Source organism: Emys orbicularis, chromosome 9 (genome assembly GCF_028017835.1).
Source record: "Emys orbicularis isolate rEmyOrb1 chromosome 9, rEmyOrb1.hap1, whole genome shotgun sequence".
Classification (NCBI taxonomy): domain Eukaryota; kingdom Metazoa; phylum Chordata; order Testudines; family Emydidae; genus Emys; species Emys orbicularis.
This window is the reverse complement of record NC_088691.1, coordinates 73,288,690-73,310,398: the sequence shown is the minus strand read 5'-3', so window position 1 is coordinate 73,310,398 and position 21,709 is coordinate 73,288,690. Positions and strand designations below refer to the sequence as shown.

At 44.5% G+C, this 21,709-nt stretch overlaps 1 protein-coding gene across 1 annotated transcript in view; it reads left to right on the top strand.

Moving 5' to 3' along the window:
• TRIP12 (thyroid hormone receptor interactor 12) overlaps positions 1 to 21,709 on the top strand; it is a 155,829-nt gene that overhangs the window by 58,437 nt on the left and 75,683 nt on the right. The window contains exon 5 of the mRNA XM_065411164.1: positions 13,727 to 13,832. Coding sequence (XP_065267236.1) covers positions 13,727 to 13,832 — 106 coding nt within the window. The remainder of the gene's footprint in view (positions 1 to 13,726; positions 13,833 to 21,709) is intronic.

Sequence of the window (21,709 nt, the reverse complement as noted above, 5' to 3'; positions counted from 1 at the left end):
TCCATATAATTGACGGTTATGCACAAGTAGGGCTCTGTGTTAGTCACGGATTCCGTGACTTCTGCAGCGGCCTGTGTGGCTGACCCCAGGGCCACCCAAGCAGTCCTGAGCACAGCAACACTGGTCATTGCAGGATCGGCTCTGCAGCCACATGCTCAGGCAGCCCCATAGCCAGCCACTGCTCTGTTGGAACCGGGCAGTTGGCCCCGGGGACCACCTGAGCAGAGGCCCCAGGAGCGGCCAGAGCAGCCTCTTGCCCCCCTGGGTTCCTGCCTCTCTCTCTTTCTCCCCTCCCCTAACCCGCCCCCCCGATTCAATCAGGGGTATTTATGGTATAAGTCATGGATGGGTCACAGGCTGTGATTTTTTGTTTGTTTGTTTCCCATGACCTGTCCATGACTTTTACTGAAAAATATCAGTGATTAAATTGTAGCCTTATGCACAAGTGATCAAAGAGCAGTTAGTTTAAAATTCATTTAGAAATGACTTTTTTTTTTTTTTAAAGACCAAAACTGATCCCTTTTTTTTTGTTTTTTGTTTTGGTTTTTTTGTTTTGTTTTTGTCTTCAGTGCTGGTTAATACATCCTGGTACGGTACCTGGTCCTGTATTCTTACATCTCCTCTGAAATACAGTAACTCCTCACTTAACATTGTACTTATGTTCCTGAAAAATGCGACTTTAAGTGAAACGATGTTAAGCAAATCCAATTTCCCCATAAGAATTAATGTAAATAGGGGGGGTTAGGTTCCAGGGGAAAAAATTTTTGCCAGACAAAAAGGCATTGTATACATTTTAAACAAGAAATTTAATACTACAATCATCATTGCTGCGTATGAAGCTTGGTTGAGGTGGTGGAGTCAGAGTGGAAGAGGGTGGATTGTCCGGCTGCTCCTCTTGCTGAACTTTCTGAACTTGAAAAAACATCTAGAGTGTTGTTTTGCTTTCTTTTTTTTCTTCTTCTTTTTTTTTCCTCTTTGTAAATTTCTTTATAGCAAGTCATTAGATGACCAACTCCCCTAATCACTTTGGAGCTGCGTTCCCTGTCAGGATCGTCATCACGCAGGATTTGCAAGCCAGCTTCAATCCTTTGGAAAGCTTCAGAAAGACGTTTGGCAGTCAAATTTCGATAGGTTGGTGGTTCTTCTACTTCTTGGCCCTCTTCTTCCATTTCTCTCGTCACCTCTAGTTGCATCAGCTCTTCATTGGTTAGCTCTTCTCCGTGTGATTGCAGAACTTGTGTAACGTCGGCTTCTTCCACTTCATCAAAACCTGCTTTCTTGGCCAAGCAGAGGATATCTTTCTTCATAGCGGGGACAACATCTTTAAATCCTTTTACATCATTGACACATTCAGGCTACTACTTCCCCACACACCATTCATGTATGCCTGAGTAACTTCAGCCCAGGACTCACCAATGTTATTGATGCACTTCAGGATGTTGTAGTCATGCCAAAATTGCCGAATTGTAGGTTTGCCTTCCCCCATCGGTGCCTCTGATGAGCTGGTCGTAAGTATGGCATAACTAATACGCCTTAAATGCAGCGATGGCTCCTTGGTCCATGGGTTGGATGAGTGATGTGGTGTTAAGTGGCAGAAAGACAACTTTGACGTTTTCGTACAGGTCGTCTAGGTTGATTGGATAAGCCGGTGCATTATCAATAAGCAATAAAACCTTGAAATCAAGATTTTCCTTGGCACAGTATTCCTTCCATGCAGGGACAGCATAGAGAGCCAGCCATTCTGAAAAAATAGCTCCAATTATCCATGCCTTCTTATTGGATCTCCAAATGCCTGGAAGGTGTTCCTTTGAAAATCCTTTGAGCGCGCGTGGTGTTTCAGATTGATACACTGTCAGTGGTTTCATCTTCATGTCTCCAGCAGCATTACTACCTAAAAGCAAGGTTAGACCCTCTTTAGCTGCTTTAAATCCAGGCGCTGTCTTCTCCTCTTGGGAAATGTAAGTCCACTCAGGCATCCTCTTCCAGTACAGGTCCGTTTCATCGACATTGAAGACTTGTTTAGGGGAATAGCCACCTTCCTCAATTATTTTCTTGAGATAGTCGGGGAATTTTTTAGCTGCTGCAGTATCGGCACCAGCCGCCTCACCGGACATCTTGATGTTATGCAGGTGGAAGCACTTTTTGAACCGATCAAACCTTCCCCAACTTGCTGTGAAAGTCTCTGTCTGTGATCCTTCATCTTGGTCTCTCTTCAAATCGTCATACAAACTGTTTGCCTTACCTCTAATTTTGCTAGTGATACAAGCTATGTTCTGCTGGTTTTGGTCCTCTATCCACCATGAGCGAAGATGTTCCATGTTTTCCAGCAAACTACTTCTTGATTGACTTATTGTAGTAGCACTAAGCGGTGTTGCACACTGAGCACTAGCCCTGATCTTGTCATTATTCCTAATTGTTCTCACAGTGGTCGGAGTAAGACCTAGAGCGATGCCAATGTCTACTGCACGCTCGCCTGCATCAAAACGCTTTAAAATGTCTAATTTAGTACCCAAACTAATGGTTTTCCTGGTTTCCTTGCTGCTAGTGGTACTGCTACTGCTAGGCGCTCCACTATCACTTGCTGGACGCGCATGCCTGTGCTACTCTTCACTCCCTTCAGCCTGGAGTGGCCGGGGTCATGCAGCACCAGTCAACTATTGCAATGGAAAGAATTTGGAAAACCCATGTCATTCTGCATGGTAATCTGCTCCCCTACTGGAAGCCCTGTGGGTTTAGGCTAGGACTAGTTTTGCAGGTTCTTACTTTCACAGGAGCCCTGCTGGAGGACCAAAGGCCTCTCTTCCAGGGTGCCCTGGAAAAATGGCCCTGCTGTATCTCCCCTAGTAACCATGCACTCAGCACCCGGGCAGCATTGAAGCCAATGTAGTAAGAGGAGGAAAATAACATTTGCTGCAGGGCTGTGCCCCTCTTTGCTGTGTGCATGCAGGGGCAGAGAGATGCAGCTGGCATTAAAGTGAATGGCAAAGCTCCTGTGGATTTCACATGCTTTCATGGGGAGCAGGGCCAGGTTCTATGCATCTTTACGCAGTTTCTCCCCCTTACTACAGCGAAGCAGGCGCTGGAACGCTATTCCTGTAACTTGCTTTGGGCGGGTGCCCCCCTCCCCCTCCCGTGTTCTTACCTCCCTCCAGCGAAGGGTGGGGAGCAGATAAAACATTATTTATTCTGTAGCAAGACAGCAAGGCAGGGCCTCTGCTGTGCACCACCCGCAGCTGCTTTGCAGGCAGCTGGTGGCCTCGCAAGCACTTGGTGTAGAGCCCTGTTCCCGAGCAGGGCCGTTGGGCCATAAAGCAACAGTGAATCTCTGGGGGGGAGGGGGAGTAGTGTGCATGTGCTGTGTGTTTACTGTATTGTATGTACAGTATATTTGTACTATAGTTTGAGAGGTGCCCCTGCCTTACCCTACATAGGCACAGCCCACTGGCACTGGAGATGAGGCAGGCAAGGAGGCTGAAGGTGCTGTAGGGTAGGAGAAGCATGTTGCGCAGTAGCGTCAGCTTCCCCTCCTCTGCAAGAACGGGGGGGGGGGGGGTGCGCAACCCTCAGCCTGCCCACTCTCCCCCTTCCCCCAGCCTCCATTCTTGACCCACCTCTTCTCTTCTCTTCTCTTCTCTTCTCTTCTCCCCCCCGCCCCCCAAGTTCGGGAGGAAGGGGGAGCCTGCGCGCCGAGTCCTCCCTCCTGCCCAGGGCAATCAGCTGGCTTGCGGCATTGGAGGAAGGGGGTAGGGTGACCAGACGTCCCGATTTTATCGGGACTGTCCCGATATTTCCTTGTTTGTCCCGCGTCCCGACCAATGTTAGGTCAGGACACTGGACAAACAAGCAAATACTCCGGAGCCCGGAAGTGCTTGCGGCCCCCCTGCCCCGACTCTGCCCTCTCCTTCCCCCATTGGCTCCCTCCCCGAATCCCCGCCTCTTCCCCAGGCTCGCCATTCCTCCTCCCTCCAGCGCTTGTGGAGGGAGGCCCGGGAGATGCAGGGGAAGCGCGGGGCCAGGGTGAGTGAGAGTCCGTCCTGGCCCCGAGCGCAGGCAGGACTCAGTCGGGTGGTAGGGAGAGTAGGGGGGCGGCCTGCGGGGCCAGGCGGCAGCTGTTCTTCCCCCTCCCCCCCCCCCGGCAGCGGGACTCGGGAGCAGCCCCTGCTGCAGCTCCCACTGCCGCGGGGGGAGGAAGCGGGCGATGGCCAAGCTCAGCAGCTGCGGCTCTGGCCACAGCTCCACCACCACACACAGAACCTCCCGGGCCTGTTGCGGGGACCCAGCAGCGCGCACGCTGCGCCCAGCCCCTGGCCAGTCGCGTCTGGGCTGGTGCTATGCCGCGGCGGCCCCGGGGCGGAGGCATCGGCAGCCCAGCCCCGTTCGTTCCCCTGCGGGACGGGGGGGCTGGGGCCTGCTGCCCCCACTCCGCGGGGTCTGCCAGCGGGCGGGAGGCACTGTGTGTGGTGGTGGAGGGGGGGCGGCTGTAGGGAGGCTGCCAGCTGTGGAGAAAGCAGGCAGCCAAACAACGTAAGAGTGGAGCATTGCACAACTTTAAATGAGCATGTTCCCTAATTGATCAACGTAACAACGTTAACTGGGACAACTTTAAGTGAGGAGTTACTGTACATACGTTCCACTGGAACATGGGCATAGTAGAGCACTTTTGGTGCAGAGCACAGAGGGCAAAAGTACTGTTCTGTTAAAGAACCACACATGCAAATTACAGATTGTATAGTTCACTATTCTCTTAGGATTTGAACCAGTTTATGTAAATTCATTACCTGAATTGTTCTGTCCCCTAGTTAATATTTACTCCTGGGGAATTCTGTGCCAAAAAGCTAAAAATTCTGTGAACAATATTTTAAAATTCTGCATATTTTATTTGTCAAAATAACACACTATAACCATGCCAGTTTCAATTATTTTGGTAATTTATTTCAAAATATCTGTCAGCAAGTATGTCTGTAACAATACGGACAACAACAAAAATATTCAGGAAATGTTTTTTTGACAAATAAATGCCTTACTAGGTATATCAATATAAAATGTTTGAGTAATTGATTTAAACTAGAACACAGAAAAAAGTCACTAACTATTCAGCGTTTTCTAAGCACTTGAAAGTTAAGTTACAAAGTGTGTGGAGATGGCTGAGGAGAGGCTAGCTGTGTAGGGGGTTCAGCAGGCAAGTTCTGTTTTAGCCTTGGAGCAAAACTGGGTACTCTGAAGAATTTGCTGCCAGCAGCAGTTTAGAGTATGAAAATCTGATTGGCAATCTCCTATAGTCTCTTCTCTCCAGCAGTAATTAATTTTGCAGGTGGGGGCACCTTGCCCCATCTCTCTTGTGCTAGTGGCTGTCTCAGGAAGAGAAGGCTGATGCTAATTTCTTCCCCACTTTTTCTGAGACATATCAATTTCATGTCTGTATTTTCCATTAATATCAGACCCCTACAGTGGAGCTGTTACTCTCCATGCGTCACCTGGGGAGTGTGTTCCCCTATTACAATTCTAGGCTAATGTCTGCAGTTTCAGAAACGTTCATTCAGCAGCTGTCTGAGAAGTGTGAGTTCAAACAATATCTTTGTGCCCAGGGTTGACAAATTTTGCCTAATGATGATAGGATTCTGACTTTTTTCAGAGGGAAATTTTGCAGGGATTCAGATTCCTCTGCAGTTTGCACAAATATAAACCAGAAACCCAGATGAGACTCAAAAAGCCCATTTGCAGACCTTGAAAGGCAACTGCCTGACTGAGTCCTAGGTGCCTTAGTTTAGAAGGACACTGGGAGTGGTGGCTCCAGCATGGCAGTAGAGAGTGCAGGCCACTGGCTGCATGTAGGTGAGGGATCACACTGAAGCTCCCCTCTGGGACATTGACTTGGTCGTGAGGCTGCAGCTGACCTTGGCACAGTGCAAGGGCGAAGCCTGCCACACACTTGCCCCAGAAACATTTTGGAGCCCTTCCCTTTGTGCTGGACACACCACGATAGTGATAGTCTCGCTTGCATGCCTAGCCCTCCTCCTATCCCTCCCCAACCGTGGTGATTTATTTCTCCCCTGGCTGCTCCCGATGCCCAAACCAACACACCTTCTTGGGACTGCTGCCTAGGAGGAGCACGTGACCCTTTTCGTGGCTTCCCTTCACCTCCCCCATCAGAATCAATTATTCTGCATCGGGGAGTGGGGAGAGAATCTGCGGGGCACACCAATACTGTGCTTGCGCAGTGGCACAGAATTTCCCCAGGAGTAGATATTGCAGAGACTTAGAGGAAACTGCAGAGTTAAAACGAAAATTGAGCTAGAAACTAGGGCTGTCAAGTGGTTAAAAAGATTAACAGCACGCTTAATTGTGCACTTAAACAATAATAGAATACCATTTATTTAAATATTTTTGGATATTTTCTACACTTTCAAATATATTGATTTCAGTTACAACACCGAATACAAAGTTTACAGTAACACTTTATATTTTTTATTACAAATATTTGCACTGAAAAACAAAGGAAAGAGTATTTTTCAATTCACCTAATACAAGTACTGTAGTGCAATCTCTTTATCATGAAAGTTGAACTTACAAATGTAGAATTGTGTACAAAAAAACCTGCATGCAAAAATAAAACAAAAAACTTTAGAGCCTAAAAGTCCACTCAGTCCTCCTTGTTCTGCAAATGTAACCAAACTTGTTTGTGTGAGCAGTTGGCTGAAGATAATGCTGCCTGCTTCTTGTTTACAATGTCACCTGAAAGTGAGAGCAGGCATTTGCATGGCACTATTGTAGCCTGTGTCACAAAATATTTACGTGCCAGATGCGCCAAAGATTCATATGTCCCTTCATGCTTCAACCACCATTTGAGAAGACATGCGTCCATGCTGATGACTGGTTCTGCTCGATAACGATCCAAAGCAGTGTGGACCGACGCATATTCATTTTCATCATCCGAGTCAGATGCCGCCACCAGCAGAAGGTTGATTTTCTTTTTTGGGCCATTTGGGGTCTGTAGTTTATGCATCGGAGTGCTGCTCTTTTAACACTTCTGAAAGCATGCTCCATATCTCCTCCCTCTCTGATTTTGGAAGGCACTTCAGGTTCCTCAACCTTGGGTGGAGTGCTGTAGTTCTCTTTAGAAATCTCAACGTTGGTAGCTTCTTTGCATTTTGTCAAATTTGCATTGAAAGTGTTCTTAAAATGAACATCATGTGCTGGGTCATCATCCGAGACTGCTATAATATGAAATACATGGCAGAATGTGGGTAAAACAGAGCAGGAGACATACTATTCTCCCCGAAGGAGTTCAGTCAAAATTTAATTAACACATTCTTCTTTTAATGAGTGTCATCAGCATGGAATGATGGCTGAAGCATGACGGGGCATATGAATCTTTAGCGCATCTGGCACGTAAATATCTTGCGACACCAGCTACAACAGTGCCATGTGAATGCATGTTCTCATTTTCAGTTGACATTGTAAGTAAGAAGCAGGCAGCATTATCTCCCATAAATGTAAACAAAGTTGTTTCTCTTAGTGATTGGCTGAACAAGAAGTAGGACTGAATGGACTTGTAGGCTCCAAAGTTTTACGTTGTTTTGTTTTTGAGTGCAGTTATGTAACAAAAAAAGAAAATCTACATTTGTACGTTGCACTTTAATGATAGAGATTGCACTACAGTAGTTGTATGAGGCGAATTGAAAAAAAAAATTCTTTTGTTTATCATTTTTACAGTGCAAATACTTGTAATGTAATATAAACTGGCCACTGTACACTTTGTATTCTGTGTTGTAATTCAAATAGATATTTTTGAAAATGTAGAAAAAGATTCAAAATATTAAACAATAGAATACCAATTAAAATTTATTAACTCACGCAATTAATTGCACTGGTTAACTGCCCCACTAAAAACACTTTTGTGTGTGTGCACTGAATGTTCCCACTACTGTAGAAGAATTCAACACACCTTTTAAACTTGTTTTGCATCCTATTAAGTCTGTCACTGTACAAAGAAGTTTGTACCTTTGTTTCCCAGTCAAATCTAAAATGTCATATCTTTCCAGATGTCTCATAAATAAGGAGTATGGACATCAAAAAAAACAGACTTTAACAAACTCTGAGAACCGGTAGGTTAGGTCCCATGGGAATAAAATCTAAGGGTGCATCTACATTACAGGGACTACAGCAACACAGCTGCAGCAGTAAGTGTCTACACAGTGATGGAAGGGTTTTTTTCCATGGTTGTAGTAAATTCACCTCTCTGAGAGTTGTTAATTAAGTCAACAGAAGAATTCTTCCCCACAGAAGACACAGCTTAGTCAATGGGCTAGGTCAACCTAGCTACATTGATCAGGGCTGTGAAAAAAATTTGCGCCCCGATCAATGTAGCTAGGTTGACCTGAATTTTAGGTGTAGACCAGGCCTAAGGGTTGAATGAGTTGAGAAGAGCTGGCAGTTCCTTAAGGAGACATCATCAAAGGCACAGTTGTCAACTATCCTGATGCAAAGAAAAGATAGGAAGAATTGATGGAAGCCGGCATGGCTCCGTCAGGAATTCTTCAATGACCTGAAAATCAAAAAGGAAATCTACAAAAAAAAAAAAGTGAAAACATGGACACATTGTTGAGTACAAAAAGAATAGCACAAGTCTATAGGGACAAAATTGGAAAGGCCTAGGCACAAAATGAGTTGCTCCTAGCAAGGCATATAAAAGGCAATAAGAAGTTCTTTATATATATTGGAAGAAAGAAAGGAACCCACTTCTTTCATACTTCGCAAGGAGGGAGAGCTGATAACCTCAAGAAAGCTGAGGTGTTTAATGGCTATTTTGTTTCAGTCTTCACTAAAAAGGCTAATGGTGACCAAATGCTTAACATAATTAATATCAACAAGGAGTAAGGAACACAAGCCAAAATAGTAAAAGAACAGTTTAAAGAATATTTAGGTGTATTAAGGTTGGCAGGGCCTGATGAAATTCATCCTAGAGTGCTTCAGCTAATTCCTTAAGTATTTTCAGAACTATTAGCAACTATATTTGAGGACAAGCGCGGTCCCAGAAACCTGGATAAGGATTAACATTGGTGAACAGAGAGGATCTGGGGAATTAAGACCTGCCAGCCTAACTTTAGTATGTGGAACGAAACTCTAATTATTAAACAATCGGTTTATAAGCACCTAGAGCAGTGATCACCAACTGGTCGATCTCAGAGGATCTCCCAGTCGACGGTCTCTGGTGGCACAGTGTGGCTCCTGCTAAGGCAGACTCCCTGCCTACCTCATCCCCATGCCACTCACAGAAGCGGCCAGTGCAGCCCCGCGGCCCCAGGGGTGCAGGGGATCTCCCTCTGCGCATTGCTCCTGCCTGCAAGCACTGCCCCCTGAAGCTCCCATTGCCTGGGAGAGCTGCGGGGGCAGTGCTTGCAGATAGGGGCAATGCACGGAACCACAGGTCCCCCAACCCCTTGCCAGGGGCTGCAGGGGTGCATTGGCCCCTTCCGGGAGCGGTGTGTGGCCAGGGTAGGCAGGGAGCCTGCCTTAGCCTTGCTGCATCCGCCACTGACTGGGAGCCTCTGGAGGTAACTGCTGCCACACCCCATTCCTGAGCCCCCTCCTGGAGCCAGCACCCCATACCCCCTTCTGCACCCCTTGCCCCAGGCTCAGCCCAGAGCCCCCTCCCACAGTGCAAACCCCTTGGCCCCAGCCAGGAGCCTGCACCCCCTCCCGAACCCCAACTCCCTGCCCCAGCCCGGTGAAAGTGAGTGAGTGAGGGTAGGGGAGAGCGAGTGACGGGGCGGGGGGGTGGAGTGGGCAGGGCTTTGGGTAAGGGAAGTGGCCTCGGGGAAGGGGTGGAGTAGATCCTGGGTTGCCCTTAAATTCAAAAAGTCATCTTGGGCGTAGAAAGGCTAGAGACCACTGACTTAAAGGATAATAGGGCTCTAAAGAATAGCCAGTATGGATTTGTCAAGAACAAAGCTAACCTAATTTCTTCCTTAGACCAGTAAACCCTGTCAAGAGGTTAGTAACAAAGTCCCACATGATTTTCTTATTAGCTAACTAGGGAGATGTGGTCTTGATTAAATTACTATTAGGTGGGTACAAAACTTTTTGGAAAAACTCAGTTATCAATGGCACATAGTCCAACTGTGAAGGAGTGTCTAGTGGAGTCCCACAGGCGTCAGTACTGCCTCTGCAACTAGTCAATATTTTCATGTATGACTTGAACAATGGAATACAAAGTATGCTTATAACTCGCAGATGACACCAAGGAGTTGCAAGCACTTCAGTGGACTGGATTAGAATTCAAAATGACCTTGGCAAATTAGAGACTTGGTCTGAAGTCAACAAGATGAAATTAAATAAAGAGAAGTGTGAAATAAATACTACACTTGGGAAGGAAAAGTCAAATGCACAACTACAAAGTAGGGAATAACTGGCTAGGCAATAGTACTGCTGAAAAGGATCCAGGGGTTATAGTGGATCATAAATCGAGTGAGCCAACAATGTGATGCAGTTGTTAAAAAGGCTGATACTGTGGGGTGTAATAAGAGGAGTGTTTGTATACAAGTCCTGGGAGGTGATTGTCCGTCTGTACTGAGGCCTCAGCTGGAGTGCTGTGTCCATTTCTCGGCACCACATGTTTGAAGAAGGATGTGGACAAACTGGAGAGAGAGAGAGAGAGAGAGTCCAGAGAAGAGCAACAAATATGATAAAAGGCTTAGAAAAATTGGCCTATGAGCAAAGGTTAAAAGCTGAGCATGTTTGGTCTTGAGAAAAGATGAAGGCTGTTGGACGGGATCTGATAATAGTCTTAATACATTAAGGGCTGTATTATAAAAAGGATGGTGATCAGTTGTTCTCCATGTCTGCTGAAGATAGGATAAGAAGTAATGGGCTTAATCTGCAGCAAGGGAGATTTAGGTTTGATATTAAAGAAAAAACTTCCTAAATTACAAAGATAGTTAAGAACTGGAATAGGTTTCCAAGGGAGGTTGTGGAATCCCTGTCATGGGAGGTTTTTTAAGAGCCAGTTGGACAAACACTGTTCAAGGATGGTCTAGGTTTACTTGGTCCTGATTCAGCAAAGAGGGCTGAACTAGATGACCTCTCAGGTAGGGCTGAAAGGACCTTTTTTGTGATTCTATTAATATCACAGAGAGTCCTGTGGCACCTTTAAGACTAACAGATGTATTGGAGCATAAGCTTTCGTGGGTGAATGCCCCTCTGATATTAATAGCACCAAATTATTAAAAGAAATGATATTCTACAATTCGGCAGCTCTTCTTTTCCTATGCATTTAATTAAAAAAAAAAAACAAAAAAACACCTTTTTTAGGGTCTGAAATCTGACCCTCTTTGAAAATGCTTTTCTTAATTCAGTTTTCATTTACCTTTTCAGTTGACCTAAGCTGAATAACATGTGTCCTTGTGAATTTTTCCAGTATCTTAAGAAAATAATAGGAAACTTGCGTAGAGTCCACAGCTGAGTTGTAACTGCATATTCGTACATCAGTTTTTTAGGACTAGATATTTAAAATAGTGAATTTCGTAAATGGCAAGACTTAAAAAAATACAGCGTCAGGTATTTATATGCTATAGTGAGCACTATGCAGAACTCATTCTTCTGGTGGCACATCTATCCTAAAAACTTAGCATATTGTATTGTGATCGGGCCTAAAGATCCCAGTCAGGACCCCACTGGGCTAGGCACAGTTTAAAAAAAAAAAAAAAAAAAAAAAAAAATTATTTATTTTCTGTCTTCGATTCTTGGCTCTTCAGGGCAGGGACCGTCTTTGCATCTTAAGACTTTAGAAACACTCATTCAGAGTTTTCATTTAAGAATCATGTTTTGCCTATACACTTGGGCAGTATGGTAACACTGAATGAATTTTTGTCCCCTTAAAGTTAAGATTGACATACAGTTATGGCTGAGATGGGCATTTAAGATCTAAATCCCTATTTTCAGTTTAGCACATATTTAAAAACAAAACAAAAAACACTTTGTACTGCCATTCTTAATGTATTGGGTCTTGTGGGGTGGTCTCTTGTTGCATTTCTGTACAAACAGAGAAATGAAATATTGCAAATCATCATCATGCATGGACAGTGATTATAAATTTTAGTTGTCTGCACAACTCCTTAGAGGCTTGGAATGTAGTCGCAAAACCCAGCGGGGGGGAGGAGGAGGAGGAAAGTGCTGCAAAAGTTTACCCTAGGAGTAAATCTATGGGGTTTTGGAACAAAAAGCACTCACATCTCCAGTTTCAGAAAAGGCAAAATTCTTCACTTTTTCAAGCTACCTTATGCTCTCTTATAACTCAGATGGGAGAACTTTCATTTTGTTATCTGAAGATAACTGTTTACTTTGTTATTCTTGCCCACTTGACTGGATTGCCTTGTGCTTCACCTAGAGAGAGTTGCACTGAAAAACAGCATTATTTGTTCTTTTAGGAGTCAGTCCTCTCCCACAGATTGTTGGTAACATTAAATCAGAAAACTGATCTTATTAACTAGGAGCTGTGAAGGGAGAGTGTATCAGAGGAATGTTGGAGGGAAAAGCTGACGAGTAGATAAACATTTGACAAAAAGCCTGCATTCATGTGAACATATTTAATAAAAAGGTAAGATGAATGATGGGCAAATTTTCCTTAAAATTAAGGAAATTAACAGCTAAAGGAAGGTGTCATGATAGTCTTGGAGATTAAAGATCTCTAGGTAAAACAAATACAAGCAGATCGTGGACAATGGTAGTGCAAGCCTCTGACTATTGACTAATATGCATGAAATCTGATTTTGAGCAGACCACATCTGTGGGATGAGGGTCTTACTTTCTACACCAGGGGTAGGCAACTTTTCAGAAGTGGTGTGCCGAGTCTTCATTTATTCACTCTAATTTAAGGTTTCACGTGCCAGTAATACATTTTAACATTTTTAGAAGGTCTCTTTCTATAAGTCTGTAATATATAACTAAACTATTGTTGTATGTAAAGTAAATAAGGGTTTTAAAATGTTTAAGAAGCTTCATTTAAAATTAAATTAAAATGCAGAGCCCCCCAGATTGGTGGCCAGGACCCAGGCAGTGTGGGTGCCACTGAAAATCCGCTCACGTGCCGCCTTCGGCACACGTGCCATAGGTTGCCTACCCCTGTTCTACACAATATTTCACCTTTTTGGACTATTCACATGATAGGGACTCCCATATGTGAAGACACTGACCTCAGCGTTTCACATAAGCCACCAATTGGTATCTAGAGCACCTACTCTTAGTCACTAGCTTGACCTAGATAAAAATTGGCAGTGTAGCAGTGCTGAAAGAATCTCTTTTCCATCACTCCTTTGTGTTTAAATAGAATGTTGTCTGCTTACCAGTATGTCTAATGAAAGAACAGATAATATACACAATGCAACATCCTGTAATGTAGTACCTGTCATAGGCAAGGTCTCCCATCACTGCTATAAAATCATAGAAAGTTTTGCCAGGTGTCCAAAGAACACATTTTAATGATTCCTTTTATTAATTGTACTGAGTTGTGTTGCAAAGCCATTAAAGCTTTTCTTCAATATTAAAACACAAAAGGCTTTGTTGTGGCAGTTAAAAGTAGGTGGGTGGCTGAAAGAAGAGGAATTTATTGGTGTCTTGTCTGTGAAACAACACTTAAACTTTTGCTGTGCTTCTCTACTTGCAATACTTGAAAACAAAGACTGGAGTGGATTGAAGTGTTGTCCTAACTCTCTGTAATATGTGTATATAGGTTTAAGAAAATCTACGAAGAAGCGCAGCGAATCACCACCTGCAGAGCTCCCCAGTTTGCGGCGGAGCACACGGCAAAAGACCACGGGCTCCTGTGCTAGCACCAGGTAAATCTTACCTTCAGGATTATGAGCTATGAATGACTATTACTGCAGTTGATCCAATAAAGCTTGCACCTTCTGTTGATGGAAAAGGGCTTCAAATTGCTATTGTAAAAAGTGGCTGTGATTCAAATACCCACTGGGTCACTGAGATTTATACCAATATAGAAGTATGTGTGAAGTTTGGTATCCTTCTACATGATGCTACTGACCTCCAATTACCGAGCAGGGAAGGACTACAATAATGTAGGCTAGCTCAGCAAATTGTTGACAAATGTACCATTGTGTCCTCTGAGTCAGAGATGGGGGAAGGCTATTTAAGTGGGACACCCTTCAAGGTCTCTTCCATACTTTTTAAAGAAATCATTGGTATGCAGCTGTTTCTGGTGGACACTTTGCTTTGAAGAAGAATAAAGCTTGCAAGCTATAAGTCACTGTTTTTTAGAAGGTGGTTATTTTTATCAGAAAGGCAGGTGATCATAAAAACTTGCTAGCCAAGCCAGGGTAATAGTAAACTACAATTTTATTTATATACTCACACTCACACTTAATGTTGTAGTTATGTTCCTGAAAAATGCAACTTTAAGTGAAACGATGTTAAGTGAATCCAGTTTCCCCATAAGAATTAATATAAATGGGGGGAAGGGGGGTTAGGTTCCAGGGAAATTTTTTTTCACCAAACAATGAATCTCCCTCCCTCCCTCCCTACACACAGTATAAGTTTTAAACCAACAATTCAATACTGTTCACAGCTATGATGATTGTGAAGCGTGGTTGAGGTGGTGAAGGTAGAGGGTGGGATATTTCCCAGGGAATACCTTGCTGCTAAATCAGTGGTTCTCAAACTTTTGTACTGGTGACCCGTTTCACATAGCAAGCCTCTGAGTGCGACCTTCCCCCCCCCCCCATATAAATTAAAAATACTTTTAAAAATATTTAACACCATTATAAATGCTGGAGGCAAAGCAGGGTTTGGGGTAGAGGCTGACAGCTCGTGACACCCCCCCCCCCCCCATGTAATAACCTCGTGACCCCCTGAGGGGTCCCAACCCCCAGGTTGAGAACCCCTGTGCTAAATGATGAACTAGCACTCATCTGAGCCTTCAAGACGCATTGTTGTTAATGTAGCCTCTCACTCTACAAGACAGCAGGAATGGAGGGGAGGGGAGATAGACAAACACCTTGTGTGTGGGAGAGAGAGAAATGCACACTGCCCCTTTAAGTAAGCTGACCCACTCTTAAATGCATTGTCTTTTTAAGTGGATCAGGAAGTTGAGACAGCAGCTGCTGCCCCAGGCTCTCTCTGTCTCTCTCCATGTCCCCACCCTGCTCTGTATGAGTAAGCAGGGTGTAGGAGCAGGAGGGAGGGGGACACTCTGACATTAGCCTCTCTCCCCCCTCCTCCCCTCCGCACAGCAAGCAGGAGGCTTGGGGAGCAGTCCAAGACAATGGGCAGGAGCAGTGCATGGCAGTGGGGGGAGGGATAGTTGCAATTGCTAGCCTGCGGGGCGGCTGTAGCACAGGAAACTTAGGGGAGCGGGGAGCTGATGGGGGGCTGCCGGTCCACCCTGGTTCCAAGCCCCCACCAGCTATCTGCAACAGGCTGCTCTTCCTGCAAGCAGTGGACAAAGCAGGCGGCTGCCAAACGACGTTAGAAGGGAGCATTGTACAACTTTAAACGAGCATGTTCCCTAATTAATCAGCAACTAAACAATGTTAACCGAGACGACTTTGTGAGGAGTTACTGTATATTTTTTGGCAACTGCAAATCACAATTTGATTTCCTTTTAGGAGGAAAGGATCCTCTGTTTGTCCAAAAGAAGCTCTTGTTAATCATGCAAAATGCATCATGAGTTTAAAAACGGTCACCATGTTTAACACTGTTCAGTCACTAAATATTCAGTTTAATAGATTTTAATATACCGTGCAACTGCAAGCCAAAAAAAATCAGTGCCTGAACCTTGGATCAAACATCTGCACAATAAACTTGGGTCTGTAAAGTCTTGGGAGTCTCTCTCAGGGAAGTATCTCAAATATGTAGAAGAAGCGAGGTGGGGTTTTTTTGGGTGGTGTGATTTGTGTGGTTTGTTTTGTTTTTTAATTAATTACTGTGCTAGTTTATGGTTTTGCTAACAGCCCTGTAGGTGACTGCATATCTATATCACAAACTTTGATTGGTGCAAGTTACATTGGCATAAAACCGTTGATGTATCAGTTGGCTCCTTGCATTGTTACTGTGTACTCACCAAGAGTGCTTATGTCAATGCACTGTGCGGTGCACCATGGATAGGTATCCCAGCATGCAACTTGCCATCATCCAGCACACTGTCTTTTGGGAAATTTTGGCAATGCACGTGTCATGTTTTTGGGGTGCAATTCAGACCAGTGAGGTTGCCACCTCCTCCCCTTTAGACCTGGGTGCCTTAAATGCTCTCCTGCTCTAGCTCCCTGTCTGGCTGCTCCCAGCCAGCATACAAAGGAGCACTGAGTATCTGATGCCAGCAGCCTGATTGTTATGCCATAGCTAGAGCCCTTCCAATTTCACGGTCTATTTTGGTCAATTACCCGATGATAGGAATTAAAAAAAAAAAAATCATAATTTCAGCTATTTAAATCTGAAATTTAACAAGGTTGCAATTGTAGGGGTCCTGGTCCAAAAAGGTGTGTGTGGGGGATGTCGCAAGGTTATTGTTGGGAGTGTTGTGATACTGCTACCCTTACTTCTACGCTGCTGCTGGCGGCAGCGCTGCCTTCAGAGCTGGGCAGCTGGAAAGCGTCTGCTGGTCAGGAGCCCCGCTCTGAAGGCAATGTGCATGGTATGTTATTGCCACCCTTACTTCTACGCTGCTGCCTGCAGAGCTGGGCACTCAGTAAGCAGCTGCCACTCTCTGGCTGCCTAGCTCTGAAGGCAGCACAAAAGTAAGGGTGGCAATACCGCGACCCCTCTAATATAACCTTGCAACTTCCTTTTGGGTCAGGGCCCCCAATTTGAGAAATGCTAGTCTCTCCCATGAAATCCCTATAGTATAGGGTAAAAGCACACAAAAGATCAGATTTCACAGGAGGAGACCAGATTTCACGGTCTGTGATGCATTTTTCATGGCCGTGAATTTGGTAGGGCCCTAGCCATAGCCATGCTCCGGTCTCCTTAAGCCTTGGCTACTACTAGCCAAGTGACACCCCCCCCCCCCACATACCCCAAGGCCTGAATTTCCCCCAAACTCTCTGTCCTGGTACATTCAGAGGGGTAATAAGGTTCATTGCTCCTTTAAAGAGACAAAAGTACTGCTTATTACTTAAACTGGAGTTAACAATCACTTCAACTCACACTCAGCGCTAGATTGGATTAGATTAAAAGTAAAACAAGTTTATTAACAAAAACCGGTTTTAAGTGAGTTCAAGTTCAAGGGATAAAGACAAAAGTAGCTACAAGCAAATAAAAGTAAAAGCCACTTTCTAGTAGTTAAGACAACAAGCTACGGTCTTGGTTCAAGGTAGGTTTCTTACTGTTCTTTCTAGCCATGGCTGACTTTCTCTGTCAGGACCTTCTACAGAAATACAAGGTGCTGGTTTCCCTTTTCTTCCTAGGTGAAAGATCTTTGCCTAAGCAGGTTTCTCATCTATGTTCAGTTCCCAGAGATCACAGCCCTCTTGGTTTGAGGGATCCATCTTTCTCTGCTTGCAAGAGCTCTTGCCCCTTGTATTTGTCCAGTGATGGATGCCAAGATGGCTTCTTCTCTCTCCTTACATCTTTCCAAACTCACTGTTTAGTCCTCAGGATGACCTCACTCTGTTATTCCCTGTCTGTGGACCCCTGCCCCGCTCATTCATATGTAAATAGTGTCCATTGTTTGTGTTCATACCTTGTTTACTTCCACTGGAGAAGACAGACAGCTGCCTTCCCTCCTGTGTGTGGGAGAACCTGTTTCTCCCTTTGTTTGGTCACTGACTTTAAAACATATTGGATGTTCACAATTCCTCATAGTGTTAATATATTTCTTTTTACTATTTTATATTAATTACCAGTGTCCTTAGCTTTCATAAAAGACCTTACTTAAACAGTTTTTTATAACTACGTATCATTTGAGGGTCAGACTCTCACAACAGGCTATCTCCCCCACACACACACACTTGTTAGGTTGATGGCTTTGTTTATCGTTTATGCAAGTGTACCTTCTTTGTTTCTACATGACAGCCAGGCTGGTCAGACAAAACAAATACACGTTCCTTTGTCCAGTGCAGACTGTTGCTTGCCAAACACATTTTCAGAGTATAATTTTAGTACATATTCATAACTTTGTACACTACGTATACACACACTATGCAAGAATATTAATGACCAGTGAATTATTAGTTTTCCAATGATATCTTACATGACCCTTTTTAGATACAGATTATGACAAGTGTGTTAGGTGTAGTGAGTGTGTCAGGATTGATGACTTGCTGACACAGTAGTGAACATGGTGGGGAGAAGTGAATCTCAAGGGGGTAAGTTCCCATCGTGCAACTTTCTTCATCTCATTATGCCATCCATAATCCAATAATGTGTCCTTTATTTAAAAAAAAAAAAAAAAAAAAAAAAAAAAAAACCACGCAGCACTTCTCTGTCCACTATCTCTGAGAGAAGCATGGAGTCCACACAGCACTGTGCTATTGTCATGAAAGTGGCAAACACGGGGCGAACAGTCCTCTAGTATTTGCAGAGCTGCAGGAAGAACCGCAGCAGTGGAGGACATGGCCATTTTGTGGTGGACAGACATAGCAAAATCCAATTAAAGGTGGTGATTGGTGGTGATCACGGAGCAACTGCAGATGGCGGTGCACTGCTTCTGGGGCCCTGAAGCAATCACTGACTGGTGAGATGTCATCCCAAACCTGCATTATGATGCAAAGCAGTGGATGCAGAACTTTTGGATATGAAAGACCACATTCTTGGAACTGTAGGCCAAGCTCACCCCAGCTTTCCAGTGCAGGGACACCAAAATAAGAGCTGTGCTGACAATGGAGAAGTGAGTAGCAATCTCTTTGTAGAAGCTTGCAATGCCAGATTGCTACCAGTCAGTGAAAAATCATTTTGGAGTTGGAAAATCCATAGTGGGGCTGTTGTCATGCAAGTGTCCAGGGCCATTTAATACTCTCCTGCTACACAGAACTGTGACTCTTGGTAATGTGCAGGACATAGTGGATGGATCTGCAGCAATGGGGTTCCCAAACTGCAGAGGGGCGATAGCACCCACATCCATATTTTGGCACCAGCCCACCTTGCCACAGAGTATCTCAACAGAAAGGGCTACTTGTCTATGATTTATCCAGCATTGATGGATCACCAGGGACGCTTCACCGACATCAGTGTTGGCTGGTCAGGAAGGTGCATGATCCTCGCATCTTTAAGAACATGGGCATAATCTGCAACAAGGGAGATGTAGATTCAATATTAGGAAGAACTTTCTAACTATAAGGGTAGTTAAACTATGAAATAGGCTTCTGAGGGAGGCTGTGAAATCCCCATCCTTGGAGGTTTTTTAAAAAAAGTTGAACAAACCTGTCAGGTATGGTCTAGGTCTGCTCGGTCTTGCCACAGTGCAAGGGGCTGGACTTGATGACTTCTCGACATCCCTTGTAGCCCTACATTTCTGTGATTCTATGACTGTTTGTTTGTTTATAAAGCTGCAAGCAAGGACTTTTTCCTCACCAGTGGATTACTGTTGCCAATAGTGATCCTGGGGAACCTAGCCTACCCCTTGCTCCCTTGTCTGATGAAACCATACACTGGCCACCTTGACAACACGAAGGAAAGATTCAATTACTATCTCAGCAGGTAAAGAAAGACAGTTGAATATGCTTTTGGTAGACTGAAGGGATGCTGGTAGTGTTTAATCACAAGATAGGATTTCAGGGAGCAAAATATCCCAATGGTTATAGTTGTGGCCTGTTGTGTGCTTCATAATATCTGTGAAGCAGATGAAGGGGGAAAGCTGCTGCTAGGGTCAAGGGCAGAGGTGGAGTCGCTGTCTGCTTATTTAGAATGAAATGCAAGCGCCATTGGAGTTCCATGTGGCTGAGGGAGGCCTTGAAAGAGCACTTTAACAGTCAGCTACAAAAAACAATCCAACACACCATGTTACTATCTGGCCCTGAAGTTTTGGGGGCTCTTTGGGATTGTGAAGTGCTTGTTGTACACTTGTAGATGAAACACTGCCTGTTAATGCACCTATTAATTTTGCAATGCTTGCTGAACACTTATAATTACATGTTTGTCACTGATCTTATAAGTTCTATCACCTTATACAATAACAAGTAATGGGTGCTTTCAGTAGCACTAGGCATTCTGCTGCACATGTTGTGAAATAATAAAGATTAATTATTTACCAGAAATAGTTTCTTATTTCAGACCAAAACCAGAGCAAAAATGTGGAATTAAACACCTACAATAAACTTTTGCAAACAAATCAATGGAACAGAATTTAAAAAGGGGAAAGAACATGCATGTTTATTTTGGGTACACGTACTGACCTGAGAGCTCCATGGTTGCTATATATATGAAGCTGTGGTTCTCCTTACTGTTCTGTGACATGAAGTGGTGGGAGTAAGGATGCAGTCCCTGATGCCATGTGGATTGTTTGGGGGGGTACAGGGAGGTGCTAAAATGGATTTCTCCATTGACAGCAAAGGGAGGTGAGCCTGAGATTGTTGAATTTGTAGGTCAATGAGAGTCTACACATTTGTTTGCTCTCTCTTGACTCCTGGGTCTTTTTGCTGTACACTCTTTCCCTCTCCATACTGTCTGCAATAGTCATCCTTCATGCCCTCTGTTTGCAGTCTGATGCAGCGCCAACTTTTCAGAATCTCACTTAATATATCCTTATATGTTCTCCTTCCTTCTCCTTATGGTCAGGCATTCTGCAGTTGTGGAGTGGGGACTCCTCAAGGCCACAACAGCAGCAGCCATAGATAAAAACCCAAAGATGTATTGTATGTATAGTCACAATAGGATGTAAGAGTTAAGTTTCAGAACTCCCTTCCCTTGGTCCCGTAATCTTTTTAAACAAGACATGCTTGTTGACACTTTAGCCTTGGAGTGCCTGTGCACACCACCACTCTCCACCCCCAGCCATGGAGAGTATGGCCCAGAAAGGGGGTTGGGGGGGCAGGGAGGAATGAGGACAGTTGTTTGATTGCATGAAAAAATAAAGGCCCCAGTTTCCATAGGTATGAGTGCAGGGCAACAGCACTGAGCACTGGCACTATTTTCCACAGGCATTGCTGATTTTAGCTGATCTCTCACTCTTGTGGGTAAGACAGGCAGAGAGCAAAGCTCGTGCTGCTGGCCTGTTGACTGGCTGCAGTGGAGTCTGCCAAAGTCATCACCAACTGGTGTGGGAAAGTGTCCTACCAGAGAGGAAGAAATAAGACTGTTATCCCTAAAAACCTGTGGGAGAAGATTGCAGAATACCTCCTGTGAAAATTTCATTAAAATCTCTCAGGAGGATTCAAGGGACATCCTTTTTTATGTAAACTGCTCTCCATGGCCATCCTGACTAACTCTACAGGGGAATGAAAAGCAGATAACTATCTCTGGTTGTGATAGCATAGTCTTTTCTAGTATGAGTACATTTTGGTCGGGTGCCATCTGTACATTTTTAAGCATGGTAGTGGGAACACACTTACCAGAGACTCACCCATATTTAGCTGCTGGAACTGACTAGCGCTGGAGCTTCACACAGATCCTGGCTTGTGGCATAGCTGGACCTCCCCGTTTCATGTCCCCTGTTGTTGTCATCCTCATTGTTTGTGGCAGGGTCTGTGTTTGGGGCTCCTCAAAGGTACCTAGAATGTTCTGTGGGGTACTGGTGGGGTCTCTATCAGTATGGTATGCAGCTCGC